At 37.1% G+C, this 15,341-nt stretch overlaps 1 protein-coding gene across 1 annotated transcript; it reads right to left on the reverse strand.

Moving 5' to 3' along the window:
* Positions 1 to 8,263: 8,263 nt before the first annotated feature.
* Positions 8,264 to 13,817, reverse strand: LOC131544507 (polymeric immunoglobulin receptor-like). The gene is made up of 6 exons (XM_058782789.1): positions 12,991 to 13,817; positions 12,607 to 12,903; positions 12,192 to 12,509; positions 11,687 to 12,004; positions 11,334 to 11,609; positions 8,264 to 10,575 (listed from the first exon to the last, which is right to left on the reverse strand). The coding sequence occupies exons 1-6, from the start codon at positions 13,031 to 13,033 to the stop codon at positions 10,460 to 10,462; spliced, it is 1,368 nt and encodes a 455-aa protein (XP_058638772.1). The 5' UTR covers positions 13,034 to 13,817; the 3' UTR covers positions 8,264 to 10,459.
* Between the last annotated feature and the right edge of the window lie 1,524 nt (positions 13,818 to 15,341).

A 15,341-nucleotide genomic window follows, 5' to 3' on the forward strand; every position in this document is an offset into this window, starting at 1 on the left:
AGCAGGACTCTTCAAGTCGGCTCCTGGAGGGCCAGTGTCCTGCAGAGTTTAGTTACAACCCTAATTAAACACACCTGACCAAGCTAATTAAAGTATTCAGGACTATTTAAAAATGATGAACAGGTGTACTGGAAAGAAAAAAAACATCCATACAGACTTTAATCCTATATTTTATTAAAATTGGCTTTGTTTTATTTTTGTGTAGTGGATTTTCACATTTAATTTTTGAGGAGGCACAGGCACTAACTTCTTTGCCTATTCTGGAAACAGCCGATTATACAGAAGAGTAGAAAGTCAAATTAAGCATTTTCATTATTTACCTTTTAAACTTTTAACCTTTTAGTCTTTTAACAGTGTTGTTTGTGTACATATTTAGTATGATATTGTGAATAATTCACAAGTCCCAGCACGACTGTTCCACTCTCATTGTCGTTAGATTCACCTACTTCTGTCAAACTCCTAAGAAGCTTTAAAAACGACCATACAATTGTTCACAGTACACTTCATGATCTGTAATGCAAGTTTTCTTGAGCCTACAAACTACCTTTGTGTCAAGAACAGGTCAGAGTGTAAATTAATACTCACGGAAAATCTTCCTTTCTGCTTTGACTGTTCAAATTCTGATTCACCCGCAAACTTTGTTTTCATTCAAACAGACGCGCAGCACTCAGTGTCATATAAGGAGAAAAGGGAGTAGGAAAATGGCCTTAAACCTCATTGGCCCTATTGTATATTGTCATTGTGGCAAATCTGAATATGCAATATGTTCTATAATGGGTCAATGACATGACACCTAAATTTTCTGTCCGATTGCATTTTTTCAGCTAAAAATTTAAATGCATTAAAAAGATGCCATATATATGAAGTATCTCTCCTATGCATGGACCCACTTTAACTTTTCAAAAAAGATTAGTTATTTGTAATTTTTCTGTTATTCAAAGTGTCAAAATATCATGTGGTGCAACCGTCTGTCCATAACTGTTGTTGTTGCTCACTCCTATTACCAATACCAGCAACTTAGTAGAAGTCTGCTACACGGGGTCTTCTGCTATTAGTAAGGCAAGGCAAGTTTATTTATATAGCACATTTCATACACAGTGGTAATTCAAAGTGCTTTACATAAAAGGAAGTGAAAAAAAAAATCACAATAATAAAAACAAGGAATTAAAAAAATAATAATAATAAAAACAAGATAAAAATTGATTTAAAAAGAATTTAAAACAGTTAAGAATAGAAAATGTTTATACATAGTGCAATCAGTTCGGACGTAGCACAGTGCTCATTTTACAAATGCACAGCTAAACAGATGAGTTTTGAGTCTGGATTTAAATGTCGCTAATGTTTTAGCACATCTGATCTCCTCTGGAAACTGGTTCTAACTGCGGGCGGCATAATAGCTAAAAGCGGACTCCCCTTGTTTTGTGTGAACTCTTGGTATTTCTAACTGACTCGATCCTAATGATCTGAGTGGTCTGTTAGGTTTATATTCAGTGAGTATATTTGCAATGTATTTAGGTCCTAGGCCATTGAGTGATTTATAAACGAGTAAAATTACTTTAAAATCAATCCTAAATGTAACTGGAAGCCAGTGTAAGGACCTGAGGACTGGTGTGATATGCTCAGATTTTCTGGTTCTAGTCATAATCCTGGCAGCAGCGTTCTGGATGAGCTGCAGCTGTCTAATGGTCTTCTTTGGAACCATTCCCAGTCAACAATTTGATCTCACAGTGATGTCACCATGAGCTCACAGGATACTCGTGATGAGGTCACAATGTGAGGTAACAGTGAGCTAAAAGTGTAACCTCACAGCGCCCTCACTGTGTGCTCATACTAATGTGAGGTCAAAGTGCACTCACTGCACAGAGACTAGGTACCCAGCATGCATTGCAGCATGAAGCTTTTGATTGTCACCATTGTTGAGATTCATACGCTGTCATTTAAACACAAAGAGAAACATCAAGAATCAAAGCAGTTAATAATGTTTGTGTCTTATGCTTTTATAATTCTCCATAAATGATTGTGAAAGTGACGTGACTCAGAATTTGTGCTCTGCAATTAACCCATCCAAAGTGCACACACCCAGAGCAGCAGGCAGCCATTTATGTTGCAGTTCCTGGGGTGCAGTTGGGGGTTCTGTACCTTGCTCAAGGACACCTCAGTCATGGTATTGAGGGTGGAGAGCGCTGTACATTCTCTCTCCCACCTACAATCCTTGCCTGCCCAAGACTCAAACCCGCAACCTTTGGATTATGAGCCTGACTCTCTAACCATTAGGCCACAACTTCCCAAGACTGCATATGGAATCTAGGTGATGACTGTGTTGTTATCATCAATAACAAACCAATATCACCTGGTTGCAGTCTCTTTTTGGGTTTCCTTGCCATAACAAATGTGCTTCACAAACACAGTTACAGCAGCCCCAAAAAATATAATGTTATAAAGTCAAGGGTCAAGAGCCCAACTAAAGTAAACACTAATCACTTTGATGGTAACGTCAAACAAAACAATAAAACATCATGAGTGAATAATGAGTGAAGCTGTGGATTTGTTTATTTAAGTTGATTTCATCGAAGGCTGTGTCTGGAAGTCAGTTGTATGTTTGGAGAAAGTTCTTATAACAGAAATCTGTTAGCTGGGCGTGCACTCATGAGCTCATCATGTGAGAGCACTGTGATATCTCTGTGATAGTGTTGAGAAACAGGAAGCAGAATGTCCCCCAGCGACTGATATTTGAGCTGCCTCCTCTCAACCTGCTCAACATTTTGAGTTCACAATGAGTTCACATATTACTCACACTGTGAGGATCACCGTATGAGAATGGTGTGATGTCACTGTGATCATCGCGTGATCTCACGTGTTGACTGGGATTACAATAATCCATCCTGCTGGTGGTAAAGGCATGAACAAGTTTCTCCAAGTCTTGACTGGACACGAAACATCTCATTCTTGCAATGTTTTTTGAGATGATAGTATGCTGATTTATTTACTGCTTTGACATGATTACTAAAACTAAAGTCTGTCTCCAGAATCACCCCAAGATTTTTGACTTGATTTTTAGTTGTTTGATCCCTAGAGTCAAGGTATGCATTCACCTTGAGAACTTCATCTTTGTTTCCAAATGCAATGACTTCAGTTTTCTCCTTGTTTAACTGAAGAAAGTTCTGGCACATCCAACAGTTTATTTCATCAATGCATTGGCAGAGGGAGTCAATGGGGCTATAGTCATTTGGAGATAAGGCTAGGTAAATCTGCGTATCATCAGCATAGCTGTGATAGGTAATTTGGTTCTTTCTCATTATTTGACTTAGTGGGAGCATATACAGGCTAAACAAGAGTGGTGCAAGAATTGAGCCTTGTGGGACTCTGCATGTCATGGACGTCCACTTAGACTTATGCTCTCCTATACTCACATAATAACCTCTCCCTTCTAAGTATGACCTGAACCATTTGAGTACCATCCCAGAAAGCCCGATCCAGTTTTCCAGTCTCTCTAGAAGTATGTTATGATCAACAGTGTCAAACGCAGCACTAAGATCTAGTAGTACCAGCACTGATATTTTGCCAGAATCAGAATTGAAGCGAATATCATTTATTATCTTAATAAGCGCTGTCTCTGTACTGTGATGTGCTCGGAAACCAGATTGAAGAGGAACCTATACACCTTCTACATCAATGCAGTGAAATGGAGGCACATGACCTGTTGAGTCTAAAACAACCATCGGCTACATGCTGGCTGTCATTGGAGAAGGCAGTTAAAGGGTTACTTAGGATGACCATATGTGCCATTTTTCCCGGACATGTCCTGGCCAGGATTTCTATATTGCTTTGATTCAAAGTACCTCAAGAGTGCTTCTAAAACATAAGGAACTGATGTCATACACCGATCAGTCTGCCAATTTAAGATTTTTAGATGAAAAAGTATGAAAGACATCATCAGAATAGTCTATCTGCCATCAACCGTAACTTTATGAATCTACGAGAATACTTTTTGTACAGAAAGAAAACAAAAATAACGACTTTATTCAACAATTGGGCACTGTAGCGTCACCGTAGCACCATTTTTGTGAGTATCCGCTGGACGCAAACTGCCCCAGTCAATGGGATAGTCACAAGCCTCCCGATTTTCATCTAAAATAACATGGGGGTAAGTGATTAACCTCTTAACTGTCACCGTCCACCCTGTGGGACGCCTACCTTTACTTCACTATTTTACAATTAAATCCTAATCTAATCATGACAAACTATATATCGTTGGAAAGGTCTAAGACTCCTAAATAGGTATTTTACCACTTTTTCTGTTAAAAAATTATGTTGGAAAAGTAATAGATTAATTTATGACCAGAGGTGTCAAATCCAGGGTCAGAAAGTAAAAGTCCTGCCATGTGTTTATTCCACCCATGAACTCAGCAGCTGATTTCACCAGAGGAGGAACCAACTCATTCCTTTCAAGTCACAAGCAAGTTTCGAGTCAAATCCCAAGACCTCAACGAGTTGAGGTAATTAAGAGATAATTGAGAGACTAATTAAATGTTGATTGTGCATTAGTGATGAACATCTGCTGTTACTGTGAATCACAGAGGATCAGATGTTGATGTTTTATTGGTTAAAATGATGCCACCATCATGGAGATCAGTGTTTGCTTTAGTTGGGCTCTTGACCCTATTAGTAACTGAGAATAGATTGCTTTTAAGCAATTGCAATATTGCTTCGCAACAAACATTTGCACATTGCTGAATTAAAAGCTTGAGGAAGCAGATGAGCTTACACTTTTGGCTTTTATGTCACTTGAATGAACATCATGAAGGTGTCTCTCTTTGGTTTATTTACTGACGTTCAGCTGTTACAGAACTGCAGGAATTTACTATTAAACAAATGCCATCGTAATATTAAATATTGGAAAAAATTAAGAATTATATTGCTCAGGCTTTTAGACATGAACACTTATCATACGATCCTCAACAGTGGTGACAATAATTATTCATACTGTGGTGTTACCCAGCATGCATTGCAGCATGAAGCATTTTGTTGATTGTCACCATTGTTGAGATTCATACGCTGGTTCTTGATGTCTGTGTGTGTCTGAGTAGGACTGGAGTTTAAATATTTAAATGCATTAGATTTAAAATTCTTTCTCTATAACTACTACAGCAGTAAATTCATTGCGTACTGTGGCTTCACAGAGTTGTTTATTCAAAAGCAGAACATAAATTAAAAAAATGAAAAATGTTGTATGTGTATGCATATATATATATATATATATATATATACACAGTATATTGGATGCAAACAGATAAGCACCTGATGATTATATCATGACATCATATGAAAACAACTAACAGTTGCTCACTGCACAGCACTGATCTCTCCGCTTTACAACAGCACATGCATTGCTACAGAGAGATCTAACACAGGAGTCAAGGGTCAAGAGCCCAACTAAAGCAAACACTGATCTACATGATGGTGGTATCATTTTAACCAATAAAACATCAACATCTGATCCTCTGTGATTCACAGTAACAGCAGGTGTTCATCACTAATGCACAATCATCATTTAATTAGTCTCTCAATTATCTCTTAATTACCTCAACTCATTGAGGTCTTGGGATTTGACTCGAAACTTGCTTGTGACTTGAAAGTAATGAGTTGGTTCCTCCTCTGGTGAAATCAGCTGCTGAGTTCATGGGTGGAATAAACACATGGCAGGACTTTTACTTTCTGACCCTGGATTTGACACCTCTGTTTATGACAAGAGTGCACCTGAAAAAAATCTACATCATGACATGAATTCTGACCTTTGTCACAGAAAGTCTTCTTAGTTGCCTTTTTCTCTATCACGAATTAGAAATCATAAGAAATTATTTATCAGTAGAAAACTTAAAATTTCAAAATTCATCCTTTGAAACCCATTTTAAAATCAGACATTGCATTACCATGTAAATGGTACATTAAAATCATGTTACAAAATATTTTCATTCATGAATTATAAAAAATTAAGTTTGGATAGTGCACTATAATGTCTCTGTTCAAAACTGTGGGTGACAGTTAAGGGGTTAATGACAAAATTTTCATTTTGGGGTGGAGTAACCCTTTAAAGGGCATATGTGTCAACTGGGTTTCTCTGTTATTGGAGTTGGAGTAAAACTCAGATCATTACTCCAGCCACTCCAGATCATTACTCCAGCCATTTCCCCACTGCCGCAGCATTGACTTCTCCCGCAGGAGCCTTTTCAGTTTTTTTCCCCACTGCTGCAGCAGTGCCCGCTTCAGCAAAAGCCACGTTCTCTTTCAGATGCTGCAGCACCCAGTCAACATGTGAGATCACGCGATGATCACAGTGACATCACACCATTCTCATACGGTGATCCTCACAGTGTGAGTAATCTGTGAGCTCATTGTGAATTCAAAATGATGAGCAGGTTGAGAGGAGGCAGCTCAAATATCAGTCACCGGGGGACATTCTACTTCCTGTTTCTCAACACTATCACAGAGATATCACAGTGCTCTCACATGATGAGCTCATGAGTGCACGCCCAGCTAACAGCTTTCTGTTATAAGAACCTTCTCCAAACATACAACTGACTTCCAGACACAGCCTTAGATGAAATCAACTGAAATAAACAAATCACTAGCTTCACTCATTATTAACCAGACTGACTTAATTTCTGTCAGACATCTTCAAAAGCACTTATTGGGAATTAACACAGATTTAGATGATGTTGTTTTATTTTTTTGTTTGACGTTACCATCATAGTGATTAGTGTTTGCTTTAGTTGAGCTCTTGACACTTGACTTTATACTATTAGATTTTTTGGGGCTGCTGTGAAGCACATTTGTTATGGCAAGGAAACCCAAAAAGAAATTACAACCAGGTTGTTTGTTATTGATGATAACAACACAGTCAACACCTAGATTCAATATGCAGTCTCGGTCTTGGGAAGTTGTGGCGTAATGGTTAGAAAATCAAAAATAAAAATTAAAAATAATTATTTATAGTTTCATGTCCTTATTTATAGATTTTTTTTCCACATTTATTTATTTTTTATATACATTTATTTATTTTCACATGTATTTATTTATGTATTTAATTATTTATTTCCACATTTATATATTTCCACATTTATTTATTTATACATTTCTTTGTCTGTAGGGTAATGAGGAGGGCGTGATTTACATCAGGAAAAGCAATCAAGGCAGAGTAGTCGAGGACTAAGCTTGAGGCCACAGTGACACCTTGTGGTGCCCAAACGAAGTACAAGAAGTGTAGCCTACATGACGCGCCTGTTGATAGTGTGGGATAAATGACTTAGATGGGCGATATGGCCAAAATCTTAAATAACGGTTATTATTTCAGTTTCATGTGGGGGGTTGTTTCGGGAAGCGTGTAAATTGTGATTGCGTGCATTTGCTGAAGCTCGCGAAAGCGTGCTGTTTTTTTAGGTTTCACTTTCAAGGCATACAAGGCATGTTTCCAAGATTCGGAAAAGAAGATTTGTCGCCTCGCACCACTTCCCGTGTGGACAGTCACCGCATCAACTGATTATAATGGATTCTCTTGGTGTAGACACAGCTTTAGATATGGATTAATCACACGTCTTTGGCTGGAAATATCCAGAATTAGGTCAAACAAGAGGTGTCCATGGGAACGGAGCTAGTGAAACACACGCCATGCATTGAACATACAAGCATCATGCTCATCCAAACAGCGTCTGTCATGTGCCCTCACCTTTTTGAGCTAACTGCAATGTTTTAATGTAACCAAAAACAACATTGACAGCATCAGAAACAAACCCGTAAACTGATGTCCAGGGGCATTTAAAAAAAAAAACAACAAAAAAAACGTATTAATGTATCATGAATATGAAATGCCATGTTTTTAATTCCAATCGATAAAGTAATAAAAATGTCCAAACCGAATGAAATTGTAATCGGTTTGAGAGGGGTGGGATAAACCTTTCTATAAACCGAGCAAAATTAAAATCCTGCCATGTAAACGCGTTAAACCGATTACTTTGCGTCTACGTCAAGAGGTTGGGTCGTCAGAATGTGAATGTGATGTCGGTAACGGTACTCTGTGGGGACTGCAAGTGGAGGTAGAAAGTTAAAATTTCAATTATACACTTAAAAAACACATTAGAATGGAGAATGCTTGCTGTGTTATGAACTATCTGCTATCATGGCCGGAGTGAAAAACGAATCTGAATGAAGTGCATTTTTTTTTTATTTTCAGCTTAGAAACATCACAATGATGATAGTGAAAGTATAGCTCAATGAAAATAAACAACTTGATCAAAATTTGCCTTTGTCATTTGTATTTATTACAGAGTTATAATTTCCAATCTAATAATGCATCATTGCACAACTATATCATGCCTATTTGCATTGATTAGGCTGCTATTAATATTAAGGATGCATCATTGTTTATTTGCATATGTTTGATTATCATGCCAGTGCGTAAATGGTTCTCAGAATATGGTTGTAATTATATTTATTTATTGTTCCTTTAGACCATTAATACAGATATCATTGTAAAAGAATAACTGGTGCAGATGACAACCTAAAGACTGTTCAATAAATGCATCTTTTTGAAGAATCTCTTCTCCAATCCATGATTCTCTTACTGGAATCTCGTCCATATTTGGCAGCCTCAATCAGCATAATATAGAGTTGTAGCGTGCTATTATGCGAAATTCACTTTCACATGTTGTTAGGACATAAATGTGTGTTGGTAGTGCGTGTACACAATCACCCTATAATGATAAAAATCCAACTGCTCCTTTTTTTTTAATCTCCATATATCATTAGCAGCGTCTCAGAGCAAGCCGATCACAGAATCCGTAAAGTGTGACATCACAGTTTACCAGCCCCACCCACGACTGTTGATTTGATACTGCCGTATTCTAGTTGAGACACTGTCCTGAGTGTGCTGCACACGCGATAGACATGATAATCAAAATCAAACAGATGTTGTTGTTTTTTTTTGCTGTTACGCGCTGTAAAGGCACTTTCTCTACTCTGTAAAAGAGGGCAGGGAGGAGCAGCTCATTTGCATTTAAAGAGACATGCTATAATGTTTCTGCTTCCACTCAAAATAGGCATTTTCAAAATGATATAATACATGATCTGTGGGGTATTTTGAGCTGAAATTTAACAGACACATTCTGGGGACACCTGAGACTTATATTACATATTGTAAAAAGGGGCATAATAGGTGCACTTAAAGAAAATACCATAAAATTGTTAATATGCTTCATGATCTGTATTGCAAGTCTTCACAAGGCTTCAAACTACCTTTGTGTCAAGAACAGGTCTGAGTGTAAGTTAATACTCATGGAAAATCTTCCTCTCTGCTCTGACTGTTCAAATTCTGATTCACCCGCAAATTTTGTTTTCATTCAAACGGACGTGCAGCGTTCATCGCCATATAAGGACAAAAGGGATTAGTCGAAACTGGCGTTAAACCTCATGGCCCTCGTGTATATTGTCTTTGTGGCAAATTTGAATATGCAATATGTTCTATAATAACAACTGCCACCATCCAAGCAGTGGTGTTGGCATAGCATTTGAAAAGAAAGCAGATATTTTATAATGCATACTTGTGTATGACTGCTGTTAATATGATTTACATAAAATAATAGTTTTGAGCATATACCTACTTCCCTATAATGCAATAAAAATGCGATAAAGTTACACATTCATCGTGGCTTCTAGTAAATATGCTTAGAATTAAGGTTTTGTAGAAAGAATTGCAGCTGAACTATATTATATTTATATACAATAAAACATGTTTTTGTTTGTTTTTTGTGGAATGGAAACTTCTCTGTCCATTGGCACTAAAGAAACTGTTTCCTGTTTTTATCACACCTTCACGTGGCTGAAGGGCTTCTTGGTTATGACACAAAGAACAGCAAAGAAAACCGCAAAGCTGGAGAGCATGTTGGTTGATCTTTAACACACAGTCACTGTACAACAGCATTTAAGCACAAACCTTGAGGGCCATTTACTTAAACTACTAGAGGATTTTATTTATTATTCTTTCTGAAATTATTGACAAATTTGATTGAAACCATGTTAATTAAACATAAATTGTGTGTTATATAAAATATTTTTAAAAATTCAAACACAACGGTCTGTAAGCTGTGAGATGAGTGTATCATCAAGAGATGAGTGTATCATCATGCATGACAGTCATCACACTTCTGAAAACTTCATGTTTTCTGGGTGGTGTAGAGAGTCTTGTCAGAGGATGAAAATTGGATCTACTCCAGGATTAGAGTCTGAATGTGGAGAATTAAACTGATGATACACAATAATTTACTCAGTCACCAGTCTCATCTGTCCCTACATTCACAACACACCTGAGACAAACTTCCCTTTGAAGAGATTTTAGGTTGCCCTCATTTCACAAAAAAATGTTTTGGCCTTTATTTTAAGGATTGGGTTAGTCAGTAGTGATTATTATTTACTTTATATAACACAATAGAAATCTAGGTTTCTTAAGTTTACACATAATCAGAGAGAATCCACCAATCAGCATTAGAGCTGAAGAAGCACAAATCATGTTCATCAAGGTGAAATCTGAAAATAAAACACAAACACACAGTTACGCTGTAACTAGAGAGAATAATATATACACACTTCTGAATGAATATAAAGGTAAAAATATAGCTGCAAGTAGCAATGAGTAATTGAAGCCATTTTAAGATTATAGTACAAATGGCTGAAAAATCAGTTAAAACTACTAGTAATATGATTGAATGACTTTTCAATGTTAGGATTCATGGCATCCAATAGGTGGAACCATTATCAAATCGATGTGGTGTGTTCTGTGTGAGGTGGCAATGACACACACAAAGTTAGGTCAGTATGCCAAAGCATTGTAGAGGTTTTACGAACAATTGAAAATAGCAAAAAACTAAACTTTACGACTTTTGAATTTTGGACTTCATTGGATTCAGAGAAAAAAATTATTTTCATTTTCTGCCTTATGGTTCAAAAGTTATTAGCATAAACATGAGTGAAACTTTAGACAAGGGGTGGCGCTAGAGAGTTTGACTTAGAGACTCCAAACTCGCTGTGGTTACTATTGACACTATCCTCTACCAGAGTGCCACATTTTACAACTTTCCTGCAAGCGGTTCTATGGGCTGCCATTGACTTTCGAGCGGAAGAAACGGAAGAATAATAATAAGAAGAACGCTAACAGATACAATAGGTGCCTATGCACCTTCGATGCATGGCCCCTAATAAAGCTGTTCTGATGTTTTCAATTGTTTTTGTAACAATCATGAACATTGTCAAAAGACACATCTTCATTTTATCTAAAGTTTTCATACCTGTTTTAACATTGAGGTTCACACTAGTGATGACGTGGGCTCCACACCAGTATATCCCAGAATCCTCTTCTCTCAGATCAGTGATGTTCACAGTAAAGACTCCAGTAGATGCTTCATCACTGAAAGAGAATCGATCATCTCTGATCGTCTCCAATGAAACCCCATCCTTCACACACATGGAGGCTTCATGTGCTTTGCAGAAGCTTTTCTGATCTTCATCATGATGTTTGCACTGGATTGACACGTCGTCTCCTTCATACTTAGTCAAGTTCAGCTCTGGAAATGATTACAAACACAAGAACATCAATTCACAGCCGTAGCTTCACATATTCAGATGAATAAACCTTCCTCACCCTCGTTCATGATGACCATCAGATGAGTGTAAAGATAATTGAGGTCTGTTTCTAATGTCACTGCACACCAGTATTTCCCAGCATCCTCTGCTGTCAGTCCAGTGATGGTCCCAGTGAAGACACTTGCAGTGACGTTATCTTTCAGAGTCAGTCTGTCAGTCTTGGTCTCTTTCTCTTCTCTCACAGTCTCACTGAGAGGATTTCTGTCTCTAGTGGAGCACTTCCCCTTACAGAGAGACTTTGTGTTTGATTTATAGATTGAATCATAAGGACAGATGATCTCAGCAGATTCTCCTTCATGTCTCACTACTGGAGGCACTTTAAATAAATAACAGGTAAATTAATTATTGTGCTTCTAAAATATTTCTGCATTTCGTATACAACGTAGACAATAATACTTTAACTGCCCACGTTCCTCACAAATATCACATCAAATCAATTCTGCTACAAATTGAAACATCAGAATTTTGTAAATGCGATTTGGTTGAGAATTTATTTTACTTACTATTAATATGCAGATGAACAGTATTAATAATGGAGTAATTGTACGAGTGTCTGTTGATCCAAACTCCACACAAATAAACTCCTCCATCATCTGGTGTCACAGCAGTAATCCTCACATGAAAGACATTTTTCTGTTTGTCATCAGAAATACTGAATCTTTCTTTCTTCTTCCATCTGCTGTAAATCATCTCAATTGAGTCTTTTCCTTCTTTGAGTATGATCTTGACATCATTAATATGATTTTGTGAATATTCACAGCTGAAATTGGCAGTTTCTCCAATATTCACCATCTCTCCCTTTGACACTTTACAATATAAATCTGTCGTTCACATAGAGAAACATATTTTACTTTCATAAAGGCTTTAAAATGTTCAGTTGTTCTACTATTCAGAAATTTTCATCTGAAAATGACTGACCGTCTTCCACATATAAAGTCATATCTAAACCCCACTCATAAAGAACACCAATCCAGTATCCTCCAGCATCATGTTCATTCAAATCTCTGATGAAGATCATGAGGTTTCCCTTTTTGTTTCGAAACAGTGTGAATTTTCCATCATTTATCCATTTGTCGTGTTTCTTATCATTTATTATTGTTCTCCACTCAGGTAATTTGGCCATATATTTAACATTTGCACTAAACCAAAGTTTCCCAGAATCAACAAGCACGCTTCCTCCAGAATATCCAGTGACGCTAAAGCATCTCACTGCATCTGTCAATCAGATTGATAATGTGATCAGAAAGCTGATGAACAGAAAACAGCATCATTACTGCAGTGATGAAAGAGAAAAGCTCTGACCTGAGATCAGGTAGAAAGTGAAGAAGATGAGGAGGATCTTCATTGTGACTTGAGTTCAGTCTTCTTTATGCTGAATGATCTCTGTGTGAATCTCTCTGTCTCTACATCTGTCTGCTTTAGTTACTTCCTCTTTATTCAGGTCGTTATCAGTAATGAGCAGCTTTACAGGCTCCTCCCACCATCACCACTGACTGAATATCACATTAATCACACTGAAAGAGTGACATACAGTGTCCGACACTGAGTTATTTAGCAGTGTTGCTTGAGTTTGTAAATATGTTTTGAGGGATTCACAAGCAAGAATTGACCATGTGTGATGAGATACACAGGGTCACAAATACAATGCATTATTAGTCCCACTGTTACTGGGGTGGTTTTATTAGGTGTTTTAATCATACAGAGTTGAGTTTCAATGTAAAACAATGGTCCAAAAGCTACAGGAAGTTTAAGGTATAAGTTTCCAGTGAGGGGGTTCTGCAGTCTCTGATCTTCCTACTGAGATTCAAACTATGTGTGAATGTTTACATGTCTCTAGTTCTCATGACCAGGTGCTGCTTAAAACATCTGGAGATAATGTTATCTACAAGGTCTAGGCAAGCTGGTGCTCACAAGGCTTTGGACCATTTGATGTAAATTAGGTCTGTTTGCCTGTTTTGGGGTATGTTTTCTCACTTCTGTTTAACCCTGGGTGTAAGGTCAGTATGGATAATGGCTGCCTTAGTTAGACTTTTGATGACTGCAGCACCACACAGCACGTTCTCAATAAAGAAGCCTGCTGGAGATACCAGAGAGTCTCCTGGTCTTCGCTTCTGAGTTTCCAACACCTGTCATGTTGTAACAACTAAACATAAGCCTCCTGACCTTTATTATGTATTTCATTTGACCTTAATAAAACATTTTGGAGGAAGAATTAAGATATATATTATAAAAACGTTTTAATTTTTCATATAGTACACAGAGTCACATCATCTTTTTATGGAGTGGAAAATGTATGTCTATGGAAACTAGTTTTCTGTTCTTATCCCATCCACATCTGTAGGTGGCTGAAGGTCTTCTTGGTTTGACCCGAATGATTTAACTGCATGAGCAAAAGAAAACCACAGGCACAGAAGCAGTTCACACTAGATAGAACCCTGCAAAGACAAAGCATTGAGACCTTTACAAGTCACTCACTTTAACACAGTAAGACAGTTTCTTGATAATAAAACAGTCTTAATTCAACAATTTAATTATATGCAGGATGAATTATTGAATGTGCAGCTTAGTCTTTGTCTTCTACTCACAATGTGTTACTTATGTTTCTGTTCAGTCTCACTGTGGTTTTCCTGAATAAGTCTGTTTAATCTTCACAATCAAACGAAACTGAAACCCTGAATCTTTATCTGTTTTTTTGGCTTTGAATTGGAAAGATAAATGTCCTGTCTATCACGTAACACAAAAAAACATTTCCAAAGAACAACTCTCTGTTTGACTGGGTGAATGACAGGGTCGTTTGTGATGATCTGCGATTTCTGCTGTGAGTGAATGAATTCAACTGACAGTGGTAGAGTCAGAGAAAATTGCACTGTCAGGTGCGTGTACTGTTTCATATATGTTTCACATATGCATATATTTGCATATAAATTGTTTCTGCAAACAATAAAATGATCTTGATGAAAAATGAAACATGTTTCTTACCCTTTTTTACAGTGAGCATGACTTTACTGGCTCCTCCCACCATCACCATTGACTGAATATCACATTAATCACACCGAAAGAGTGCCACCTACTGGAGGATACAGTGTCTGATACGGAGAGCTCATACATATTTCATGTTCTAAGAATAAATAACACTGAGGTTTTGATCTACATTGTTTAAAACATAAACTAGAGAGCATTAGTAAACTGAACATCGAGGTTCTCTAGCACATGCAATGAACTCCTGGAAATGAAATACAACTCATACTTTGATTTTTTGACATTTTATCAGTTGTAAGAAATATTAACCACTTTTTAGGAGCATATAGATCTTACTCACATTTAACTGGATTTGCCTGGAAACTTTATTAATAAAAAAAAATACCATAAGTTAACATGGATTCAGCACCACGGACAGCAGCTGTTAATCAGATATCACTGATGACAGTTTAACACAAACAGTCCCTGGAACTTGAGTTTATCTGTTTTCTTCACTTTGACTGTCATAATAAAAACATTTGCATGAACAATGGCTCCATGTAATTGTCAAATATTAGGCTAAAGATTCATTACAACAAATTATCTCTTTCTTTTCAGACATGCATTAGTGACATTTTACAATTTATCAAACCAGAACACAAGATTTTGTTTTTTCTTTATCAGTTACCATGCAA

The sequence above is a fragment of the Onychostoma macrolepis genome, chromosome 01 (genome assembly GCF_012432095.1).
Source record: "Onychostoma macrolepis isolate SWU-2019 chromosome 01, ASM1243209v1, whole genome shotgun sequence".
Lineage (NCBI taxonomy): Eukaryota > Metazoa > Chordata > Actinopteri > Cypriniformes > Cyprinidae > Onychostoma > Onychostoma macrolepis.

Excerpts from the sequence above, each read along its gene's own strand:
- LOC131544507 (XM_058782789.1), bottom strand. The coding sequence starts at position 13,033 with ATGAAGATCCTCCTCATCTTCTTCACTTTCTACCTGATCTCAG. Across the intron at positions 12,904-12,990 it reads CACTTTCTACCTGATCTCAG|ATGCAGTGAGATGCTTTAGC; the intron begins GTCAGAGCTTTT and ends TCTGATTGACAG. Across the intron at positions 10,576-11,333 it reads GAACCTCAATGTTAAAACAG|ATTTCACCTTGATGAACATG; the intron begins GTATGAAAACTT and ends TTTTATTTTCAG.